The sequence below is a fragment of the Carcharodon carcharias genome, chromosome 17 (assembly GCF_017639515.1).
Source record: "Carcharodon carcharias isolate sCarCar2 chromosome 17, sCarCar2.pri, whole genome shotgun sequence".
Lineage (NCBI taxonomy): Eukaryota > Metazoa > Chordata > Chondrichthyes > Lamniformes > Lamnidae > Carcharodon > Carcharodon carcharias.
Window position 1 is genome coordinate 31,104,464 of NC_054483.1, and position 24,230 is coordinate 31,128,693.

Consider the following 24,230-nt stretch of genomic DNA (forward strand, 5'->3'; position numbering starts at 1 on the left):
CATCCTCTCTCCCATCCCTCTCTCTCTCCACCCCTCTCCCTCTCCATCCCTCTCTCTCTCCCATCCCTCTCTCTCCCCATCCCTCGCTCTCCCATCCCCGCTCTCCCATCCCTCGCTCTCCCATCCCTCGCTCTCCCCATCCCTCGCTCTCCCCATCCCTCGCTCTCCCCATCCCTCGCTCTCCCCCATCCCTCGCTCTCCCCATCCCTCGCTCTCCCCATCCCTCGCTCTCCCCATCCCTCGCTCTCCCCATCCCTCGCTCTCCCCATCCCTCGCTCTCCCCATCCCTCGCTCTCCCCATCCCCCCTCTCTCTCCAGACCCCCCTCTCTATCCCACCTCATTCTCCATCCCCCTCTTTCTCCATCCCCCCTCTTTCTCCATCCCCCCTCTTTCTCCATCCCCCCCTCTCTCTCCAACCCTCTTTCTCTATCCCTCACTCTCTCTCTATCCCTCACTCTCTCTCCACCCTTCTCCCTCTCTCCATCCCTGACTCTCCCTCTCTCTATCCCTGTCTCTCTCTCTCTCTCTCCATCCCTCCCTCTCTCCATCCATCTCTTTTTCACCATCCCTCCCTCTCTCTCCATCCCTCTTTCTGTCCCCATCCCTCTCTCTATCCCCCTCTCTCTGCACCCTCTCTCTCCATTCCCTTCTCTCTCCATCACCTCTCACTCTCTCCATCCCTCTCGTTCCCTCCGCATCCCTCTCGTTCCCTCCCCATCCCTCTCGTTCCCTCCCCATCCCTCTTGTTCCCTCCCCATCCCTCTTGTTCCCGCCCCCCTCTCTCTCCATCCCTCCCTCTCTCTCCATCCCTCCCTCTCTCTGCATCCCTCTTTCTGTCCCCATCCCTCTCTCTCCAATCCCCTCTCTCTCTCCATTCCCCTCTCTCTCCATTCCCCTCTCTCTCCATCACCCCTCTCTCTCCATCCCCCCCCTCTCTCCGTCCCTCTCTCTCTCTCTCTCCGTCCCTCTCTGTCTCTCCGTCCGTCCCTCTGTCTTTCTCCGTCCGTCCCTCTGTCTCTCTCCATCCGTCCCTCCCTCTCTCTGCGTCCGTCCTTCCCTCTCTCTGCGTCCGTCCCTCCCTCTCTCTGCGTCCGTCCCTCCCTCTCTCTGCGTCCGTCCCTCCCTCTCTCTGCGTCCGTCCCTCCCTTTCTCTGCGTCCCTCCCTCCCTCTCTCTGCGTCCCTCCCTCCCTCTCTCTGCGTCCCTCCCTCCCTCTCTCTGCGTCCCTCCCTCCCTCTCTCTGCGTCCGTCCCTCCCTCTCTCTGCGTCCCTCCCTCCCTCTCTCTGCGTCCCTCCCTCCCTCTCTCTGCGTCCCTCCCTCCCTCTCTCTGCGTCCGTCCCTCCCTCTCTCTGCGTCCGTCCCTCTCTCTCTCTGCGTCCGTCCCTCTCTCTCTCTGCGTCCGTCCCTCTCTCTCTCTGCGTCTGTCCTTCCCTCTCTCTGCGTCTGTCCTTCCCTCTCTCTCCGTCCGTCCCTCCCTCTCTCTGCGTCCGTCCTTCCCTCTCTCTGCGTCCGTCCTTCCCTCTCTCTGCGTCCCTCCCTCCCTCTCTCTCCATCCCTTCCTCTCTCTCCGTCCGTCCCTCCCTCTCTCTGCGTCCCTCCCTCCCTCTCTCTGCGTCCCTCCCTCTCTCTGCGTCCCTCCCTCTCTCTGTGTCCCTCCCTCCCTCTCTCTGCTTCCCTCCCTCTCTCTGCTTCCCTCCCTCTCTCTCCGTCCCTCCCTCTCTCTCCATCCGTCCGTCCCTCTCTCTGCGTCCCTCCCTCTCTCTCCGTCCCCCCTCTCTCTCCGTCCCCCCTCTCCTTCCGTCCCCCCTCTATCTCCGTCCCCCCTGTCTGTCCGTCCCCCCTGTCTGTCCGTCCCCCCGTCTCTCCGTCCCCCTCTCTCTCTCCGTCCCTCTCTCTCTCCATCCTTCTCTCTCTCTCCATCCATGTCTCTCTCTCTCTCCACCCCTCTTTCCCTCTCTCTCCGTCTCGCTCTCTCTCTGTCTCGCTCTCTCTATGTCTCGCTCTCTCTCCGTCTCGCTCTCTCTCCGTCTCGCTCTCTCTCCGTCTCGCTCTCTCTCCATCTCGCTCTCTCTCCGTCTCACTCTCTCTCCATCCCTCTCTCTCTCTCTCCATCCCTCTCTCTCTCTCCATCCCTCTCTCTCTCTCCATCCCTCTCTCTCTCTCCATCCCTCTCTCTCTCTCCATCCCTCTCTCTCTCTCTCCATCCCTCTCTCTCTCTCTCCATCCCTCTCTCTCTCTCTCCATCCCTCTCTCTCTCTCTCCATCCCTCTCTCTCTCTCTCTATCCCTCACTCTCGCTCTCCACCCTTCTCTCTCTCCATCCCTGACTATTCCTCTCTCTCTATCCCTTTCTCTCTCTCTCTCTCTCCATCGCTGTCTCTCTCCCCATCCCTCTTTTTTCACCATCCCTCCCTTTCTTTCCATCACTCTTTCTGTCCCCATCCCTCTCTCTATCCACCCCCCCTCTCTCTGCACCCCCTCTCTCTCCATTCCCCTCTCTCTCCATCGCCTCTCTCTCTCTCTCCATCCCTCTCTTTCCCTCTCCATCCCTCTTTCTCCATCCCCCCCTCTTTTTCCATCCCACTCTCTCTCCATCCCCCTTCTCTCTCCATCCCCCTTCTCTCTCCATCCCCCTTCTCTCTACATCACCCCTCTCTCTCCATCCCCCTTTCTCTCCATCCCCCACCCTCTCCATCCCTCCCCCTCCATCCCTCCCTCTCTCTCCATCCCCCCTCTCTCTCCATCCCCCTCTCTCTCCATCCCCCCTCTCTCTCCATCCCCCCTCTCTCTCCATCCCCCCTCTCTCTCCGTCCCCCTCTCTCTCTCCGTCCCCCTCTCTCTCTCTCCGTCCCCCCTTTCTCTCTCTCTGTCCCGCCCTCCCTCGCTCTCCGTCCCCCATCTCTCTCCATCCCTCCCTCTCTCTCCGTCCCCCTCTCTCTCTCTGTCCCCCTCTCTCTCTCTCCGTCCCCCCTATCTCTCTCTCTGTCCCACCCTCCCTCGCTCTCCGTCCCCCATCTCTCACCATCCCTCTCTCTCTCCATCCCTCTCTCTCTCCATCCCTCGCTCTCCCCATCCCTCGCTCTCCCCATCCCTCGCTCTCCCCATCCCTCGCTCTCCCCATCCCTCGCTCTCCCCATCCCTCGCTCTCCCCATCCCTCGCTCTCCCCATCCCTCGCTCTCCCCCATCCCTCGCTCTCCCCATCCCTCGCTCTCCCCATCCCTCGCTCTCCCCCATCCCTCGCTCTCCCCATCCCTCGCTCTCCCCATCCCTCGCTCTCCCCATCCCTCGCTCTCCCCATCCCTCGCTCTCCCCATCCCTCGCTCTCCCCATCCCTCGCTCTCCCCATCCCTCGCTCTCCCCATCCCTCGGTCTCCCCATCCCTCGGTCTCCCCATCCCTCGGTCTCCCCATCCCTCGGTCTCCCCATCCCTCGCTCTCCCCATCCCTCGCTCTCCCCATCCCTCGCTCTCCCCATCCCTCGCTCTCCCCATCCCCCCTCTCTCTCCAGACCCCCCTCTCTATCCCACCTCATTCTCCATCCCCCCTCTTTCTCCATCCCCCCTCTTTCTCCATCCCCCCTCTTTCTCCATCCCCCCCTCTCTCTCCAACCCTCTTTCTCTATCCCTCACTCTCTCTCTATCCCTCACTCTCTCTCCACCCTTCTCCCTCTCTCCATCCCTGACTCTCCCTCTCTCTATCCCTGTCTCTCTCTCTCTCTCTCCATCCCTCCCTCTCTCCATCCATCTCTTTTTCACCATCCCTCCCTCTCTCTCCATCCCTCTTTCTGTCCCCATCCCTCTCTCTATCCCCCTCTCTCTGCACCGTCTCTCTCCATTCCCTTCTCTCTCCATTCCCTTCTCTCTCCATCACCTCTCACTCTCTCCATCCCTCTCGTTCCCTCCGCATCCCTCTCGTTCCCTCCCCATCCCTCTCGTTCCCTCCCCATCCCTCTTGTTCCCTCCCCATCCCTCTTGTTCCCGCCCCCCTCTCTCTCCATCCCTCCCTCTCTCTCCACCCCTCCCTCTCTCTGCATCCCTCTTTCTGTCCCCATCCCTCTCTCTCCAATCCCCTCTCTATCTCCATTCCCCTCTCTCTCCATTCCCCTCTCTCTCCATCACCCCTCTCTCTCCATCCCACCCCTCTCTCCGTCCCTCCCTCCCTCTCTCTGTGTCCCTCCCTCCCTCTCTCTGCGTCCCTCCCTCCCTCTCTCTGCGTCCGTCCCTCCCTCTCTCTGCGTCCGTCCCTCCCTCTCTCTGCGTCCCTCCCTCCCTCTCTCTGCGTCCCTCCCTCCCTCTCTCTGCGTCCCTCCCTCCCTCTCTCTGCGTCCGTCCTTCCCTCTCTCTGCGTCCGTCCCTCTCTCTCTCTGCGTCCGTCCTTCCCTCTCTCTGCGTCTGTCCTTCCCTCTCTCTGCGTCCGTCCCTCCCTCTCTCTGCGTCCTTCCTTCCCTCTCTCTGCGTCCGTCCTTCCCTCTCTCTGCGTCCCTCCCTCTCTCTCCATCCGTCCCTCCCTCTCTCTCCATCCCTTCCTCTCTCTCCGTCCGTCCCTCCCTCTCTCTGCGTCCCTCACTCCCTCTCTCTGCGTCCCTCCCTCTCTCTGCGCCCGTCCCACCATCTCTCTGCGTCCCTCCCTCTCTCTCCGTCCCTCCCTCCCTCTCACTGCATCCCTCCCTCTGCGTCCGTCCCTCCCTCTGCGTCCGTCCCTCTCTCTGCGTCCCTCCCTCCCTCCCTCTGCATCCCTCCCTCTCTCTCTCTGCGTCCATCCCTCCCACTCTCTGCGTCCCTCCCTCCCTCTCTCTGCGTCAGTCCCTCACTCTTTCTGCGTCCCTCCCCCCCTCTCTCTGCGTCCCTCCCTCACTCTCTCTGCGTCCGTCCCTCCCTCTGCGTCCCTCCATCCCTCCCTCTCTCTCCGTCCCACCCTCCCTCTCTCTGCGTCCCTCCCTCTGCGTCCCTCCCTCTCTCTCTGTCCCTCCCTCCCTCTCTCTGCGTCCATCCCTCCCTCCCTCTGCATCCCTCCCTCTCTCTCTCTGCGTCCATCCCTCCCTCTCTCTGCGTCCCTCCCTCCCTATCTCTGCGTCCCTCCCTCCCTATCTCTGCGTCCCTCCCTCCCTATCTCTGCGTCCGTCCCTCCCTCTTTCTGCGTCCGTCCCTCCCTCTTTCTGCGTCCGTCCCTCCCTCTTTCTGCGTCCGTCCCTCCCTCTTTCTGCGTCTGTCCCTCCCTCTTTCTGCGTCTGTCCCTCCCTCTTTCTGCGTCCGTCCCTCCCTCTCTCTGCGTCCGTCCCTCCCTCTCTCTGCATCCGTCCCTCTCTCTCTCTCTGTGTCCCTCCCTCCCTCTCTCTGTGTCCCTCCCTCTCTCTCTCTGCGTCCATCCCTCCCTCTCTCTGCGTCCCTCCCTCTCTGTCTCTCTGCGTCCATCCCTCCCTCCCTCTGCGTCCCTCCCTCACTCTCTCTGCGTCCGTCCCTCCCTCTGCGTCCGTCCCTCCCTCCCTCTCTCTGCGCCCGTCCCTCTCTCTCTCTGCGTCCCTCCCTCCCTCCCTCTGCGTCCGTCCCTCCCTCTGCGTCCCTCCCTCTCTCTCCGTCCGTCCTTCTCTCTCCGTCCGTCCCTCCCTCTCTCTCTCTGCGTCCGTCCCTCTCTCTGCATCCGTCTCTCTCTCTGCGTCCGTCCCTCTCTCTGCGTCCGTCCCTCTCTCTGCGTCCGTCCCTCTCTCTGCATCCGTCCATCTCTCTCTGCGTCCGTCCCTCTCTCTCTCTGCGTCCGTCCCTCTCTCTGCATCCCTCCCTCCCTCTCTCTGCGTCCCTCCTTCTCTCTGCGTCCGTCCCTCTCTCTGCATCCCTCCCTCCCTCTCTCTGCGTCCCTCCATCTCTCTGCGTCTGTCCCTCTCTCTGCGTCCCTCCCTCTCGCTCCGTCCCCCCTCTCTCTCCGTCCCCCCTCTCTCTCCGTCCCCCCTCTCCTTCCGTCCCCCCTGTCTCTCCGTCCCCCCTGTCTCTCCGTCCCCCCTGTCTCTCCGTCCCCCCGTCTCTCCGTCCCCCCAACTCTCTCCATCCCTCTCTCTCTCCGTCCCTCTCTCTCTCCATCCTTCTCTCTCTCTCCATCCATGTCTCTCTCTCTCTCCACCCCTCTTTCCCTCTCTCTCCGTCTCGCTCTCTCTCCGTCTCGCTCTCTCTCCGTCTCGCTCTCTCTCCGTCTCGCTCTCTCTCCATCCCTCTCTCTCTCTCTCCATCCCTCTCTCTCTCTCTCTCTCCATCCCTCTCTCTCTCTCTCCATCCCTCTCTCTCTCCATCCCTCTCTCTCTCCATCCCTCTCTCTCGCTCTCCACCCTTCTCTCTCTCTCCATCCCTGACTCTTCCTCTCTCTCTATCCCTTTCTCTCTCTCTCTCTCTCCATCGCTGTCTCTCTCCCCATCCCTCTTTTTTCACCATCCCTCCCTTTCTTTCCATCACTCTTTCTGTCCCCATCCCTCTCTCTATCCACCCCCCCTCTCTCTGCACCCCCTCTCTCTCCATTCCCCTCTCTCTCCATCGCCTCTCTCTCTCTCTCCATCCCTCTCTTTCCCTCTCCATCCCTCTTTCTCCATCCCCCCCTCTTTTTCCATCCCACTCTCTCTCCATCCCCCTTCTCTCTCCATCCCCCTTTCTCTCCATCCCCCACCCTCTCCATCCCTCCCCCTCCATCCCTCCCTCTCTCTCCATCCCTCCCTCTCTCTCCATCCCTCCCTCTTTCTCCATCCCCCTCTCTCTCCATCCCCCATCTCTCTCCATCCCCCATCTCTCTCCATCCCCCCCTCTCTCCATCCCCCCTCTCTCCATCCCCCCTCTCTCTCCGTCCCCCTCTCTCTCTCTCCGTCCCCCCTTTCTCTCTCTCTGTCCCGCCCTCCCTCGCTCTCCGTCCCCCATCTCTCTCCATCCCTCCCTCTCTCTCCGTCCCCCTCTCTCTCTCTGTCCCCCTCCCTCTCTCTCCGTCCCCCCTATCTCTCTCTCTGTCCCACCCTCCCTCGCTCTCCGTCCCCCATCTCTCTCCATCCCTCTCTCTCTCTTTCTCTCCACCCCTCTTTCCCTCTCTCTCCGTCTCGCTCTCTCTCCGTCTCACTCTCTCTCCATCCCTCTCTCTCTCTCCATCCCTCTCTCTCCATCCCCCTCTCTCTCTCCATCCCCCTCTCTCTCTCCGTCCCCTTCTCTCTCTCTCTCCGTCCCGCCCTCTCTCTCTCTCCGTCCCCCCCTCTCTCTCTCTAGGTCCCCCTCTCTCTCTCTCTCCATCCCCCTCTCTCTCTCACCATCCCCCTCTCTCTCTCAGTCACCCCCCCTCTCTCCGTCCCACTCTCTCTCCGTCCCACTCTCTCTCCGTCCCCCCTCTCTCTCCGTCCCCCTCTCCCTCTCCGTCCCTCTCTCTCTCTCTCCGTCCCGCCCTCTCCCTCTCCGTCCCTCTCTCTCTCTCTGTCCCCCTCTCTCTCTCTCCATTCCCCTCACTCTCTCTCCGTACCCCACTCTCTCTCTCCGTCCCCCACTCTCTCTCTCCGTCCCCCTCTCTCTCTCTCCGTCCCCCCCTCTCTCTCTCCGTCCCTCCCTCTCTCTCCATCCCTCCCCCTCTCTCCGTACCCCCCTCTCTCCGTCCCTCCCTCTCTCCGTCCCATCCCCCTCTCTCTCTCTCTGTCCCGCCCTCTCTCTCTCCGTCCCTCCCTCTCTCTCTCCGTCCCTCCCTCTCTCTCCATCCGTCCCTCCCTCTCTCTGCGTCCCTCCCTCTCTCTGCGTCCCTCCCTCTCTCTGCGTCCCTCCCTCCCTCTCTCTGCGTCCCTCCCTCCCTCTCTCTGCATCCCTCCCTCTGCGTCCGTCCCTTCCTCTGAGTCCGTCCCTCTCTCTGCGTCCCTCCCTCCCTCTCTCTGCGTCCATCCCTCCCTCCCTCTGCATCCCTCCCTCTCTCTGCGACCCTCCCTCCCTCTCTCTGCGTCCGTCCCTCCCTCTCTCTGCGTCCGTCCCTCCCTCTCTCTGCGTCCGTCCCTCCCTCTCTCTGTGTCCGTCCCTCACTCTCTCTGCGTCCGTCCCTCCATCCCTCTCTGTCTCTACGTTCATCCCTCCCTCTCTCTGCGCCTGTCCCTCTCTCTCTCTGCGTCCATCCCTCCCTCTGCATCCCTCCCTCTCTCTCAGTCCCATCCTCCCTCTCTCTGCGTCCCTCCCTCTGCGTCCGTCCCTCCCTCTGCGTCCCTCCCTCTCTCTCTGTCCCTCCCTCCCTCTCTCTGCGTCCATCCCTCCCTCCCTCTGCATCCCTCCCTCTCTCTCTCTGCGTCCCTCCCTCCCTCTCTCTGCGTCCGTCCCACCCTCTTTCTGCGTCCCTCCCTCCCTCTCTCTGCGTCCGTCCCTCCCTCTCTCTGCATTCGTCCCTCTCTCTCTCTCTGCGTCCCTCCCTCCCTCTCTCTGTGTCCCTCCCTCCCTCTCTCTGTGTCCCTCCTTCTCTCTCTCTGCGTCCATCCCTCCCTCTCTCTGCGTCCCTCCCTCTCTCTGCGTCCGTCCCTCTCTCTGCGTCCCTCCCTCCCTCTCTCTGCGTCCCTCCATCTCTCTGCGTCCGTCCATCTCTCTGCGTCCCTCCCTCTCTCTCCGTCCCTCCCTCTCTCTCCGTCCCTCCCTCTCTCTCCGTCCCCCCTCTCTCTCCGTCCCCCCTCTCTCTCCGTCCCCCCTCTCTCTCCGTCCCCCCGTCTCTCCGTCCCCCCTGTCTCTCCGTCCCCCCGTCTCTCCGTCCCCCCTGTCTCTCCGTCCCCCCGTCTCTCCATCCCCCCGTATCTCTGTTCCCCCAACTCTCTCCATCCCTCTCTCTCTCCGTCCCTCTCTCTCTCCATCCCTCTCTCTCTCCATCCCTCTCTCTCTCTCCATCCTGCTCTCTCTCCATCCTTCTCTCTCTCTCCATCCCTGTCTCTCTCTCTCTTCACCCCTCTTTCCCTCTCTCTCCGTCTCGCTCTCTCTCCGTCTCACTCTCTCTCCATCCCTCTCTCTCTCTCCATCCCTCTCTCTCCATCCCTCTCTCTCTCCATCCCTCTCTCTCTCTCTACATCCCTCTCTCTCTCTCCATCCCTCTCCCTCTCTCTCCATCCCTCTCTCTCCATCCCTCACTCTCGCTCTCCACCCTTCTCTCTCTCTCCATCCCTGACTCTTCCTCTCTCTCTATCCCTTTCTCTCTCTCTCTCTCCATCGCTGTCTCTCTCCCCATCCCTCTTTTTTCACCATCCCTCCCTTTCTTTCCATCACTCTTTCTGTCCCCATCCCTCTCTCTATCCACCCCCCCTCTCTCTGCACCCCCTCTCTCTCCATTCCCCTCTCTCTCCATCGCCTCTCTCTCTCCATCCCTCTCTTTCCCTCCCCATCCCTCTCTCCATCCCTCTTTCTCCACCCCCCCTTTCTCCATCCCACTCTCTCTCCATCCCACTCTCTCTCCATCCCACTCTCTCTCCATCCCACTCTCTCTCCATCACCCTTCTCTCTCCATCCCCCCTCTCTCTCCATCCCCCTCCCTCTCCATCCCTCCCTCTCTTCGCATCCCCCCTCTCTCTCCATCCCCCTCCCCCTCCATCCCTCCCTCTCCATCCCTCCCTCTCTCTCCATCCCCCATCTCTCTCCATCCCTCCCTCTCTCTCCATCCCCCCTCTCTCTCCATCCCCCCTCTCTCTCCGTCCCCCTCTCTCTCTCCGTCCCCCTCTCTCTCTCTCCGTCCCCCCTATCTCTCTCTCCATCCCGCCCTCCCTCGCTCTCCGTCCCCCATCTCTCTCCATCCCTCCCTCTCTCTCCGTCCCCCTCTCTCTCTCTGTCCCCCTCTCTCTCACTCCGTCCCCCCTATCTCTCTCTCTGTCCCGCCCTCCCTCGCTCTCCGTCCCCCATCTCTCTCCATCCCTCTCTCTCTCCATCCCGCTCTCTCTCCATCCTTCTCTCTCTCTCCATCCCTGTCACTCCATCCCTCTTTCTCTCCATCCCTCTTTCTCTCCATCCCTCTCTCTCTCCATCCCTTTCTCGCTCCATTCCTCTCTCTCCATCCCTCTCTCTCTCTCTATCCCTCTCTCTCCATCCCTCTTTCTCTCCATCCCTGACTCTTCCTCTCTCTCTATCCCTTTCTCTCTCTCTCTCTCCATCGCTGTCTCTCTCCCCACCCCTCTTTTTTTCACCATCCCTCCCTTTCTTTCCATTGCTCTTTCTGTCCCCATCCCTCTCTCTATCCACCCCCCCTCTCTCTGCACCCGCTCTCTCCATTCCCTTCTCTCTCCATTCCCCTCTCTCTCTCTCTCTTCATCCCTCTCTTTCCCTCCCCATCCCTCTCTCCATCCCTCTTTCTCCATCCCCCCTCTTTCTCCATCCCCCCTCTTTCTCCATCCCCCCTCTTTCTCCATCCCACTCTCTCTCCATCCCCCTTCTCTCTCCATCCCCCTTCTCTCTCCATCCCATTTCTCTCTCCATCCCCCCTCTCTCTCCGTCCGCCCCCTCTCTCTTCGTCCCCCCTCTCTCTCTCCATCCCCCTTCTCTCTCCATCCCCCCTCTCTCTCCATCACCCTCCCTATCCATCCCCCTCCCTCTCCATCCCTCCCTCTCTTCGCATCCCCCCTCTCTCTCCATCCCCCTCTTTCTCCATCCCCCTTTCTCTCCATCCCCCTCCCTCTCCATCCCTCCCTCTCCATCCTTCTCTCTCCATCCGCCCTCTCTCTCCATCCGCCCTCTCTCTCCGTCCCCCCTCTCTCTCTCTCCGTCCCCCCTCTCTCTCTCTCCGTCCCCCCTCTCTCTCTCTCCGTCCCCCTCTCTCTCTCTCCGTCCCCCTCTCTCTCTCTCCGTCCCCCTCTCTCTCTCTCCGTCCCCCTCTCTCTCTCCTTCCCCCCCATCTCTCTCTCCGCCCCCCCCCCCTCTCCGTCACCCCCTCTCTCTCTCCATCCCTCCCTCTCTCCATCCCTCCCTCTCTCTCCGTCACCCCCTCTCTCTCTCCGTACCTCCCTCTCTCCATTCCTCCCTCTCTCTCTGTCCCCCTCTCTCTCTCTCTCTCTCCGTCCCGCCCTCTCCCTCTCCGTCCCCACCCCCCTCCGTCCCTCCCTCTCTCTCTCTCTGTCCCTCTCTCTCTCCGTCCCTCCCTCTCTCCATCCCTCCCTCTCTCTCCGTCACCCCCTCTCTCTCTCCGTCCCTCCCTCTCTCCGTCCCTCCCTCTCTCCGTCCCTCCCTCTCTCTCCGTCCCTCCCTCTCTCTCCGCCCCTCCCTCTCTCTCCGTCCCTCCCTCTCTCTCCGTCCCTCCCTCTCTCTCCGTCCCTCTCTCTCTCTCCGTCCCCCCCTCTCTCCATCCCTCCCTCTCTCCGTCCCTCCCTCTCTCTCCGTCCCTCCCTCTCTCTCTCTCTCTGTCCCTCTCTCTCTCTCTCCGTCCCCCTCTCTCTCTCTCTCCGTCCCCCTCTCTCTCTCTCCGTCCCCCTCTCTCTCTCTCTCCGTCCCCCTCTCTCTCTCTCCGTCCCCCTCTCTCTCTCTCCGTCCCCCCCTCTCTCTCTCCGTCCCCCCCTCTCTCTCTCCGTCCCCCCCTCTCTCTCTCCGTCCCCCTCTCTCTCTCTCCGTCCCCTCTCGCTCTCTCTCCGTCCCCCCTCTCTCTCTCTCCATCCCCCCTCTCTCTCTCTCTCCGTCCCCCTCTCTCTCTCTCTCGTCCCCCTCTCTCTCTCGTCCCCTCTCTCTCTCCGTCCCCCTCTCTCTCTCTCCGTCCCCCCTCTCTCTCTCTCCATCCCCCCTCTCTCTCTCTCCGTCCCCCTCTCTCTCTCTCCGTCCCCCTCTCTCTCTCTCCGTCCCCCCTCGCTCTCTCTCCGTCCCCCCTCTCTCTCTCTCCGTCCCCCCTCTCTCTCTCTCCATCCCCCCTCTCTCTCTCTCCGTCCCCCTCTCTCTCTCTCTCCGTCCCCCTCTCTCTCTCTCTCCGTCCCCCTCTCTCTCTCTCCGTCCCCCCTCTCTCTCTCTCCGTCCCCCCTCTCTCTCTCTCCATCCCCCCTCTCTCTCTCTCCGTCCCCCTCTCTCTCTCTCCGTCCCCCTCTCTCTCTCTCCGTCCCCCTCTCTCTCTCCGTCCCCCTCTCTCTCTCTGTCCCCCCCTCTCTCCGTCCCCCCCCTCTCTCCGTCCCCCCCCTCTCTCCGTCCCTCCCTCTCTTTCCGTCCCGCCCTCTCTCTCTCCGTTCCCCCCCCCCATCCCTCCCTCTCTTTCCGTCCCTCCCTCTCTCTCCGTCCCTCTCTCTCTCCGTCCCTCCCTCTCTCCGTCCCTCCCTCTCCCTGACTTCCTCTCTGTCCCACCCTCTCCGTCCCTCCCTCTCTCTCCGTCCCTCCCTCTCTCTCTCCGTCCCTCCCTCTCTCTCTCCGTCCCTCCCTCTCTCCGTCCCCCCATCTCTCTCCATCCCCCTCTCTCTCCGTCCCCGTCTCTCTCCGTCCCCGTCTCTCTCCGTCCCCCCCGTCTCTCCGTCCCCCCCGTCTCTCCGTCCCCCCCGTCTCTCCGTCCCCCCCGTCTCTCCGTCCCCCCCGTCTCTCCGTCCCCCCCGTCTCTCCGTCCCCCCTGTCTCTCCGTCCCCCCTGTCTCTCCGTCCCCCCTGTCTCTCCGTCCCCCCTGTCTCTCCGTCCCCCCTGTCTCTCCGTCCCCCCTGTCTCTCCGTCCCCCCTGTCTCTCCGTCCCCCCTGTCTCTCCGTCCCCCCTGTCTCTCCGTCCCCCCTCTCTCTCCGTCCCCCCTCTCTCCCCGTCCCCCCTCTCTCCCCGTCCCCCCTCTCTCTCCGTCCCCCCTCTCTCTCCGTCCCCCCTCTCTCTCCGTCCCCCCTCTCTCTCCGTCCCCCCGTCTCTCCGTCCCCTCGTCTCTCCGTCCCCTCGTCTCTCCGTCCCCCCGTCTCTCCGTCCCTCCGTCTCTCCGTCCCCCCGTCTCTCTGTCCCCCCGTCTCTCCGTCCCCCCAACTCTCTCCATCCCTGTCTCTCTCTCTCTCCACCCCTCTTTCCCTCTCTCTCCGTCTCGCTCTCTCTCCATCCCTCTCTCTCTCCATCCCTCTCTCTCTCCATCCCTCTCCCTCCATCCCTCCCCCCTCCATCCCTCTCTCTCTCCATCCCTCTTTCACTCCATCCCTCTTTCTCTCCATCCCTCTTTCTCTCCATCCCTCTCTCTCTCCATCCCTTTCTCGCTCCATTCCTCTCTCTCTCCATCACTCTCTCTCTCTCTCCATCCCTGCCTCTTCCTCCCTCTCTATCCCTTTCTCTCTCTCTCTCTCTCCATCGCTGTCTCTCTCCCCATCCCTCTTTTTTTCACCATCCCTCCCTTTCTTTCCATCACTCTTTCTGTCCCCATCCCTCTCTCAATCCACCCCCTCTCTCTGCACCCCCTCTCTCTCCATTCCCTTCTCTCTCCATTCCCCTCTCTCTCCATCACCTCTCTCTCTCTTCATCCCTCTCTTTCCCTCCCCATCCCTCTCTCCATCCCTCTCTCTCCATCCCCCTTCTCTCTCCATCCCCCTTCTCTCTCCATCCCCCTTCTCTCTCCATCCCCCTTCTCTCTCCATCCCACTCTCTCTCCATCCCACTCTCTCTCCATCCCCCTTCTCTCTCCATCCCCCTTCTCTCTCCATCCCACTCTCTCTCCATCTCCCTTCTCTCTCCATCCCCCCTCTCTCTCCATCCCCCTCCCTCTCCGTCCCTCCCTCTCTTCGCATCCCCCCTCTCTCTCCATCCCCCTTTCTCTCCATCCCCCTCCCTCTCCATCCCGCCCTCTCCATCCCTCCCTCTCCATCCCCCATCTCTCTCCATCGCTCTCTCTCTCCATCCCCCCTCTCTCTCCATCCCCCTCTCTCTCTCCGTCCCCCTCTCTCTCTCTCTCCGTCCCCCCTCTCTCTCTCTAGGTCCGCCTCTCTCTCTCAGTCCCCCCCTCTCTCCGTCCACCTCTCTCTCTCCATCCCTCCCCTCTCTCCGTCGCCTTCTCCCTCTCTCCATCGCCCCCTCTCTCACCGTCCCCCTCTCTCTCTCTCGTCCCCCTCTCTCTCTCTCCGTCCCACTCTCTCTCTCTCTCCGTCCCCCTCTCTCTCTCTCCGTCCCTCCCTCTCTCTCCGTCCCTCCCTCTCTCTCCGTCCCTCCCTCTCTCTCCGTCCCTCTCTCTCTCTCCGTCCCTCTCTCTCTCTCCGTCCCCCCCTCTCTCCATCCCTCCCTCTCTCCGTCCCTCCCTCTCTCTCCGTCCCTCCCTCTCTCTCTCTCTCTGTCCCTCTCTCTCTCTCTCCGTCCCCCTCGCTCTCTCTCCGTCCCTCCCTCTCTCTCCGTCCCTCTCTCTCTCTCCGTCCCCCCCTCTCTCCATCCCTCCCTCTCTCCGTCCCTCCCTCTCTCTCCGTCCCTCCCTCTCTCTCTCTCTCTGTCCCTCTCTCTCTCTCTCCATCCCCCCTCTCTCTCTCTCTCCGTCCCCCTCTCTCTCGTCCCCCTCTCTCTCTCGTCCCCTCTCTCTCTCCGTCCCCCTCTCTCTCTCTCCGTCCCCCTCTCTCTCTCTCCGTCCCCCCTCGCTCTCTCTCCGTCCCCCCTCTCTCTCTCTCCGTCCCCCTCTCTCTCTCTCTCGTCCCCCCTCTCTCTCTGTCCCTCTCTCTCTCTCTCTCGTCCCCTCTCTCTCTCCGTCCCCCTCTCTCTCTCTCCGTCCCCCTCTCTCTCTCTCCGTCCCCCCCTCTCTCTCCGTCCCCCTCTCTCTCTCTGTCCCCCTCTCTCTCTCTGTCCCCCTCTCTCTCTCTCCGTCCCCCTCTCTCTCTCTCCGTCCCCCCCCCTCTCTCCGTCCCCCCCCTCTCTCCGTCCCCCTCTCTCTCTCTGTCCCCCCCTCTCTCCGTCCCCCCCCTCTCTCCGTCCCCCCCCTCTCTCCGTCCCTCCCTCTCTTTCCGTCCCTCCCTCTCTCTCTCCGTTACCCCCCCCCATCCCTCCCTCTCTTTCCGTCCCTCCCTCTCTCTCCGTCCCTCTCTCTCTCCGTCCCTCCCTCTCTCCGTCCCTCCCTCTCCCTGACTTCCTCTCTGTCCCTCCCTCTCCGTCCCTCCCTCTCTCTCCGTCCCTCCCTCTCTCTCTCCGTCCCTCCCTCTCTCTCTCCGTCCCTCCCTCTCTCCGTCCCCCCATCTCTCTCCATCCCCCTCTCTCTCCGTCCCCCCCGTCTCTCCGTCCCCCCCGTCTCTCCGTCCCCCCCGTCTCTCCGTCCCCCCGTCTCTCCGTCCCCCCGTCTCTCCGTCCCCCCGTCTCTCCGTCCCCCCCGTCTCTCCGTCCCCCCCGTCTCTCCGTCCCCCCCGTCTCTCCGTCCCCCCTGTCTCTCCGTCCCCCCTGTCTCTCCGTCCCCCCCTGTCTCTCCGTCCCCCCTGTCTCTCCGTCCCCCCTCTCTCTCCGTCCCCCCTCTCTCCCCGTCCCCCCTCTCTCCCCGTCCCCCCTCTCTCCCCGTCCCCCCTCTCTCTCCGTCCCCCCTCTCTCTCCGTCCCCCCGTCTCTCCGTCCCCCCGTCTCTCCGTCCCTCCGTCTCTCCGTCCCCCCGTCTCTCCGTCCCCTCGTCTCTCCGTCCCCTCATCTCTCCGTCCCCCCGTCTCTCCGTCCCTCCGTCTCTCCGTCCCCCAGTCTCTCTGTCCCCCCGTCTCTCTGTCCCCCCGTCTCTCCGTCCCCCCAACTCTCTCCATCCCTGTCTCTCTCTCTCTCCACCCCTCTTTCCCTCTCTCTCCGTCTCGCTCTCTCTCCATCCCTCTCTCTCTCCATCCCTCTCTCTCTCCATCCCTCTCCCTCCATCCCTCTCCCTCCATCCCTCCCCCCCTCCATCCCTCTCTCTCTCCATCCCTCTTTCACTCCATCCCTCTTTCTCTCCATCCCTCTTTCTCTCCATCCCTCTCTCTCTCCATCCCTTTCTCGCTCCATTCCTCTCTCTCTCCATCACTCTCTCTCTCTCCATCCCTGCCTCTTCCTCCCTCTCTATCCCTTTCTCTCTCTCTCTCTCTCCATCGCTGTCTCTCTCCCCATCCCTCTTTTTTTCACCATCCCTCCCTTTCTTTCCATCACTCTTTCTGTCCCCATCCCTCTCTCAATCCACCCCCCCTCTCTCTGCACCCCCTCTCTCTCCATTCCCTTCTCTCTCCATTCCCCTCTCTCTCCATCACCTCTCTCTCTCTTCATCCCTCTCTTTCCCTCCCCATCCCTCTCTCCATCCCTCTTTCTCCATCCCCCCTCTTTCTCCATCCCACTCTCTCTCCATCCCCCTTCTCTCTCCATCCCCCTTCTCTCTCCATCCCCCTTCTCTCTCCATCCCACTCTCTCTCCATCCCACTCTCTCTCCATCCCCCTTCTCTCTCCATCCCCCTTCTCTCTCCATCCCCCTTCTCTCTCCATCCCCCTTCTCTCTCCATCCCCCTTCTCTCTCCATCCCCCTTCTCTCTCCATCCCCCTTCTCTCTCCATCCCCCTTCTCTCTCCATCCCCCTTCTCTCTCCATCCCACTCTCTCTCCATCCCACTCTCTCTCCATCCCCCTTCTCTCTCCATCCCCCTTCTCTCTCCATCCCACTCTCTCTCCATCTCCCTTCTCTCTCCATCCCCCCTCTCTCTCCATCCCCCTCCCTCTCCGTCCCTCCCTCTCTTCGCATCCCCCCTCTCTCTCCATCCCCCTTTCTCTCCATCCCCCTCCCTCTCCATCCCGCCCTCTCCATCCCTCCCTCTCCATCCCCCATCTCTCTCCATCGCTCTCTCTCTCCATCCCCCCTCTCTCTCCATCCCCCTCTCTCTCTCCGTCCCCCTCTCTCTCTCTCCGTCCCCCCTCTCTCTCTCTAGGTCCGCCTCTCTCTCTCAGTCCCCCCCTCTCTCCGTCCACCTCTCTCTCTCCATCCCTCCCCTCTCTCCGTCGCCTTCTCCCTCTCTCCATCGCCCCCTCTCTCTCCGTCCCCCTCTCTCTCTCTCGTCCCCCTCTCTCTCTCTCCGTCCCACTCTCTCTCTCTCTCCGTCCCCCTCTCTCTCTCTCTGTCCCCCCCTCTCTCTCCGTCCCCCCCCTCTCTCCGTCACCCCCTCTCTCTCCATCCCTCCCTCTCTCCTTCCCTTCCTCTCTCTCCGTCACCCCCTCTCTCTCTCCGTCCCTCCCTCTCTCCATCCCTCCCTCTCTCTCCGTCCCTCCCTCTCTCTCCGTCCCTCTCTCTCTCTCCGTCCCCCCCCTCTCCATCCCTCCCTCTCTCCGTCCCTCCCTCTCTCTCCGTCCCTCCCTCTCTCTCTCTCTCTCCCTCTCTCTCTCTCTCCATCCCCCTCTCTCTCCGTCCCTCCCTCTCTCCATCCCTCCCTCTCTCTCCGTCACCCCCTCTCTCCGTCCCTCCCTCTCTCCATCCCTCCCTCTCTCTCCGTCCCTCCCTCTCTCTCCCTCCCTCTCTCTCTCTCCGTCCCCCCCCTCTCCATCCCTCCCTCTCTCCGTCCCTCCCTCTCTCTCTCTCTCTGTCCCGCCCTCTCTCTCTCCGTCCCCCCCCTCCATCCCTCCCTCTCTCTCTCTCTGTCCCTCTCTCTCTCTCTCAGTCCCTCTCTCTCTCTCTCAGTCCCCCTCTCTCTCTCTCCGTCCCCCTCTCTCTCTCTCCGTCCCCCTCTCTCTCTCTCCGTCCCCCTCTCTTTCTCTCCGTCCCCCCCTCTCTCTCTCCGTCCCCCTCTCTCTCTCTCCGTCCCCCCTCTCTCTCTCTCCATCCCCCCTTCTCTCTCTGTCTAGGTCCCCCCTCTCTCTCCGTCCACCTCTCTCTCTCCATCCCCCCTCTCTCTCCGTTCCCCTCTCTCTCTCTCCGTCCCCCTCTCTCTCTCTCTCGTCCCCCTCTCTCTCCGTCCCACTCTCTCTCTCTCCGTCCCACTCTCTCTCTCTCGTCCCCCCCGTCTCTCTCTGTCCCCCCCTCTCTCCGTCCCCCCCTCTCTTCCGTCCCGCCCTCTCTCTCTCCATCCCCCCCCCTCCATCCCTCCCTCTCTTTCCGTCCCTCCCTCTCTCTCCGTCCCTCCCTTTCTCTCCGTCCCTCCCTTTCTCTCCGTCCCTCCCTCTCTCTCCGTCCCTCCCCCTCTCTCTCTCTGTCACCCCCTCTCTCTCTCCATCCCTCCCTCTCCCTCTCCGTCCCTCCCTCTCCCTCTCCGTCCCTCCCTCTCTCTCTCCGTCCCTCCCTCTCTCCGTCCCGTCCCTCTCTCTTTCCATCCCCCCTCTCTTTCCATCCCCCCTCTCTTTCCATCCTCCCTCTTTCTCCATCCCCCCTCTCTGTCCATCCCCCCTCTCTGTCCATCCCCGCTCTCTGTCCATCCTCCCTCCCTGTCCATCCCCCTCCCTGTCCATTACCCCTTCTCTGTCCATCCCCCCTCCCTGTCCATTCCCCTCTCTGTCCATCCCCCCTCTCTGTCCATTACCCCTTCTCTGTCCATTACCCCTTCTCTGTCCATCCCCCCTCTCTGTCCATCCCCCCTCTCTGTCCATCCCCCCTCTCTGTCCATCCCCCCTCCTCTCCATCCCCCCATCTCTCCATCCCCCTTCTCTCTCCAGCCCCCTCTCTCTCCATCCACCTCTCTCTCCATCCACCTCTCTCTCCATCCCTTACTCTCTCTCCATCCCTTACTCTCCCCATCCCTTACTCTCCCCATCCCTTACTCTCCCCATCCCTTACTCTCCCCATCCCTTACTCTCTCCATCCCTTACTCTCTCCATCCCTTACTCTCTCCATCCCTTACACTCTCCATCCCTTACTCTCCCCATCCCTTACTCTCCCCATCCCTTACTCTCCCCATCCCTTACTCTCCCCATCCCTTACTCTCCCCATCCCTTACTCTCTCCATCCCTTTCTCTCTCCATCCCTTTCTCTCTCCATCCCTTTCTCTCGCTTTCCCTCTTTCTCTCTCTTTCCCTCTTTCTCTCTCCATCCCTCTCTCTCCATCCCTCTCTTTCTGTCCCCATCCCTCTCTCTCTCTCTCCATCCTTCTCTCTCTATTCCTCTCTTTTGCTCTCTCACTCTAGTGTTCTGTGTGCTGGTCTCTCGTTGTTGATAATCGGTCCTCTATCTCGCGAGAGGGAGACATGTCATTATGTCCAGCTGTGACCCCGCACTCCCTCTCTCTCTGCAGTCAGTCAGTCTGAGCTTGTGAAACCAGGAGGCTATAGGATTTTCTCAATACGAGCTCACCTTCTGCTCTGACCCAACTTATGTCAGATTGAATAAACAAAAAATCCTTCATCCACCCTGAACAGGTCTTGCTACTGGAAAAGTCTGATTGACCAGAGGCCAATAAGAAGCCAAGGATCTGCAGAGCTTTGCAAACTGTAACACCAAATCTTCCAGCTGGTTACTGAGTGAGAGATACAGTAGTAACACAGGCGCTGGGGGAAGAGGGGCATTCCTGAGTGACAGTGTGAGGGAGCTGGGTTAACATCGGCAGAGATACAGTCAGTAACACAGGGGGCTCGGGGAAGAGGGGGCTTACTGAGTGACAGTGCGAGGGAGCTGGATTTACATCAGTAGAGATACAGTCAGTAACACAGGGGGCTCGGGGAAGAGGGGGGTTACTGAGTGACAGTGTGAGGGAGCTGTGTTAACATCAGCTGAGATACAGTCAGTAACACCAGACGTTGCAGGAAGAAGGGGTCAGTCAGTAGCTGCTCTTTGTCAGTCTCCCGTTGCATTCACTAATGTTATCCATTTTCCCAATTATTTAGGCTGAGTCTTCAATTCTGAGCTCTTCGACCAGGAGACTCTCAAACTCAGTTGAGGTAAGGGACTGTGTTGAATATTTTGTCTGCCTTCACCCCTGCCCGCAGCTCCAGCCTCAATCTGACCTTCGAATCGGATGAGTGGACTATGGGTCTTGTTTATCTCAGGGCTCATCCAGAGACAGTGATGGTGAAGGGGGAGTCGGAATGAAGATGTTCCAATTGGCTCATAGGATCTGGAAACAAACCCAACCTCTACTCTGCAGCACACACTGAACACCCAGTTCCACCTTGTGCTGTTGCACCTGACTCTTGCTCTCTGCCCACTGTAGGCACTAATTCTCAAGGCAGTTTATCACAAAGAGCGAGCTCGGTGGTTGGGAAAGGAGGGCTGATAGAGCGAGTTGAGCTGGTGGAAGGTAGGAGTGGAGCAGAGAGAGGCTGCTTACGCTGTACCTGTGGCAGGAATATCTCCTTGAGGCAGAAAGAGGGACAGAGATATGGAGAGAGAGAGAAAGAGCTGAAGACAAATGGAGACAGAGACAGTTACAGACAGAGATGCAGGTGGAGAGAATAAAATAACTCACATGAAAAAAAGATAGAGAATCAGAAAGATGGAGAGACTGGGTGAGAATGAGAGAGGGAGGAGAGGAAGATGGTGTGAGGGAGAGAGACAGGGATAGAGAGAGATAGATGGAAAAAGGTATAGAGAGAGAGAGAGATGCAGTGAGAAAATTGGAGTGAGAGACAGAGATGAAGACAGGTAAATAGAGAGAGAGGCAGAGCGAGATGGTGGGAAGGGGGTGCAGAGACAGAGGGAGAACCAGTCCCATACAAAAACCCATCTACTCAAAGAGCAGTGGGGTTGCCAAGAGATGGGGCTGTGAACGCACTGGCACCTGGAGGTGAGGAGCAACAATAAGAACAGGTACATCATTGCTCAGTGTCTGAGAGTGTCTCCAGCCTTTTCCCTGTGTCACTATCATGACCCAGTGCTGCTGAAAGCTAGTGTTGTCCAGCCTGGAGTATTCTTAATGATATCTCTCCTTCTGCTCTCCTGTTTATTGGTGCAGATCTCACTCGAGAAAGAGCTGAGCCAGTTGGAAGCTGAGTTAGATTCCGATCTGCAGAACCTCGAGCTGCGGCTGGCAGAGAGAGACAGGACACATCAGGTACTGATTTCCCTGCTGACAGTCACCATGACTGCAGACAGCTTTGCACTCAATCCTGAACACTAACTTAGCTCATCCACTTAGTGTTTCCAACACGCTCCTGGCTGACCGCTTGTCTTCCACCTTCCTGATGCTTCATCTCCTCTGAAACTATGCTGTCTATATCCTAACTCATACCAAGTCCTCTTCACACTTAGGGGGCAGTAGGGGTATTGTTGCTGGACTAATAATCCAGGGACTCAGGGTAATGCTCTGGGGACCCAGGTTCAAATCCCAGGAGATGGTGGAATTTGAATTCAACAAAAATCTGGAATTAAAAGTCTTTTTTTTATTGTTCATGGAATGTGGGCATCACTGGCTAGCCCAGCATTTATTTCCCATCCCTAATTGCCCTTGTTTAGAGGGCATTTAAGAGCCAACCACATTGCTGTGGGTCTGGAGTCACATGTAGGCCAGGCCAGGTAAGGACAGCAGATTTCCTTCCCTAAAGTGAACCAGGTGATTTTTTACAACAATGGTTTCAATGTCATTATTAGACTTTTAATTCCAGATTTTTATTGAATTCAAATTCTACCATCTGCTGTGGCGGAATTCGAACTTTGGATTATTAGTCTAATGACAAGACCATTACACCATCACCTCCCTCTACACTGTTTCCATCAAACACTCCCAGGGCAGGTACAGCTCGGGGTTAGATACAGAGTAAAGCTCCCACTACACTGTCCCCATCAAACACTCCCAGGACAGGTACAGCACGGGGTTAGATACAGAGTAATGCTCCCTCTACACTGTCCCCATCAAACACTCCCAGGGCAGGTACAGCACAGGGTTAGATACAGAGTAAAGCTCCCTCTACACTGTCCCCATCAAACACTCCCAGGACAGGTACAGCACGGGGGTTAGATACAGAGTAAATCTCCCTCTAGACTGTCCCATCAAATACTCCCAGGACAGGTACAGCACGGAGTTAGATACAGAGTAAAGCTCCCTCTACACTGCCCCATCAAACACTCCCAGGACAGGTACAGCACGGGGTTAGATACAGAGTAAAGCTCCCTCTACACTATCCCATCAAATACTCCCAGGACAGGTACAGCACGGGGTTAGATACAGATTAAAGCTCCCTCTACACTGTCCCATCAAATACTCCCAGGACAGGTACAGCACGGGGTTAGATACAGAGTAAAGCTCCCTCTACACTGTCTCCATCAAACACTCCCAGGCACAGCACAGGCAAGGCAGGGCCTGAGGACAGTGCCTGCATGACATGTTGACAGCTTTTTAACCAGGAATTCTGATGGTTCGAAGATGAGACGATATCAGGTGGAGTTTAGGACCCAGTGTTGACTTGCTGACTAAGTGTTACGAACTGACAGCTTCCAAGAATTCTCCATTCCGATCATTCCATCCTGTCTCCTCCTGGGTTCCGGACTCAGATCTTTCAACACTTCTCTGTCTGCTCTTTTTCAGGAAAGATCGGGAAGCTGGCAGCTGGGAGGGCAGCCTCTGAGAGTCAGGTGAGTGGGAAGCAGTAGAATGTGGAGGAGGAGAGGGACGGAAGGGGTATGAATGCAGGTCAGGCTTCATCTGGGATCATTCAACATTTGACGACATTTCGGGTGGAATTCTCCCAGCTACTGCCTCACTTCAAGATGTCTCTGTGAGTTTGCAGCAGTCCCAGTCTCATTCGTGCATCAAGAAATCAACAAAGAAATTCTGTGATGCAATTTACCTCCCATCGGGTCACTGCCTGTCGATTGGGCTGGGATTCGAACCCAGGTGCTGAAGACTGTTACAGTGAGGGGTGTGGGATATATCAGAGTGTTACATTGAGGGGTGTGGGTTATATCAGAGTGTTACAGTGAGGGGTGAGGGTTATATCAGAGTGCTACAGTGAGGGGTGTGGTGTATATCAGAGTGTTACAGTGAGGGGTGTGGGATATATCAGAGTGTTACAGTGAGGGGTGTGGGTTATAACAGACTGTTACATTGAGGGGTGTGGGTTATATCAGAGTGTTACAGTGGGGGTGAGGGTTATATCAGAGTGTTACAGTGAGGGGTGTGGTGTATATCAGAGTGTTACAGTGAGGGGTGTGGGTTATATCAGAGTGTTACATTGAGGGGTGTGGGTTATATCAGAGTGTTACAGTGAGGGTTGTGGGTTATATCAGAGTGGTACATTGAGGAGCGTGGGTTATATCAGAGTGTTACAGTGAGGGGTGTGGGTTATATCAGAGTGTTACAGTGAGGGGTGTGGGGTCTATAAGGGTGTTACACTGAGGGATGTGAGGGTTATTAGTGTGTTACAGTGAGGGGTATATCGCTGTGTTACAGTTAGGGGTGTAGTACATATCAGACTGTTACAGTGATTGTTGTGGGGTATATTAGAGTGTTACAGTGAGTGGTGGTGTGTGTTAGAGTGAGGGGTGTGGCTATATCACAGTGTTAGAGTGAGGGGTTTGGGGCATATCAGAGTGTTACAGTGTGGGATGTGGGGTATATCAGTGTGTTACAGTGAGGGGTGTGGGATCTATCAGAGTGTTACAGTGAGGGGTTTGGGGTCTATCAGGGTGTAACACTGTGGGATGAGGGATATATCAGTGTGTTAAAGTGAGGGGTATATCAGTGTGTTACAGTGAGAGATGTGGGTATATCCGAGTGTTAAAGTAAGGTGTGTGGGTATATATCAGTGTGTTACAGTGAGGGGTGTGGGGTATATCAGAGTGTTACAAGAGGGGTGTGGGATATATCAGTGTTACAGTGAGGGGTGTAGGATATATCAGAGTGTTACATTGAGGGGTGAGGGTTATATCAGAGTGTTACAGTGAGGGGTGTGGGTTATATCAAAGTGGTACATTGAGGAGTGTGGGTTATATCAGAGTGTTACAGTGAGGGGTGTGGATTATATCAGAGTGTTACAGTGAGGGGTGTGGGGTATATCAGAGCGTTACAGTGAGGGGTGTGGTGTATATCAGAGTGCTACAGTGAGGGATATGGGGTATATCAGAGCGTTACAGTGAGGGGTGTGGGATCAATCAGAGTGTTACAGTGAGGGGTGTGGGTTATATCAGAGTGTTACAGTGAGGGGTGTGGGGTCTATAAGGGTGTTACACTGAGGGATGTGAGGGTTATTAGTGTGTTACAGTGAGGGGTATATCGGTGTGTTACAGTTAGGGGTGTAGTACATATCAGACTGTTACAGTGATTGTTGTGGGGTATATTAGAGTGTTACAGTGAGTGGTGGTGTGTGTTAGAGTGAGGGGTGTGGCTATATCACAGTGTTAGAGTGAGGGGTTTGGGGCATATCAGAGTGTTACAGTGTGGGATGTGGGGTATATCAGTGTGTTACAGTGAGGGGTGTGGGATCTATCAGAGTGTTACAGTGAGGGGTTTGGGGTCTATCAGGGTGTAACACTGTGGGATGAGGGATATATCAGTGTGTT

At 59.4% G+C, this 24,230-nt stretch overlaps 1 protein-coding gene across 1 annotated transcript in view; it reads left to right on the forward strand.

Moving 5' to 3' along the window:
- The window catches only part of sorbs3 (sorbin and SH3 domain containing 3), a 109,175-nt gene that overhangs the window by 39,550 nt on the left and 45,395 nt on the right, over window positions 1-24,230 (forward strand). The window contains exons 10-12 of the mRNA XM_041210428.1: window positions 19,622-19,675; window positions 20,689-20,787; window positions 22,258-22,304. Of these exons, the coding sequence (XP_041066362.1) occupies window positions 19,622-19,675; window positions 20,689-20,787; window positions 22,258-22,304 (200 nt within the window). The remainder of the gene's footprint in view (window positions 1-19,621; window positions 19,676-20,688; window positions 20,788-22,257; window positions 22,305-24,230) is intronic.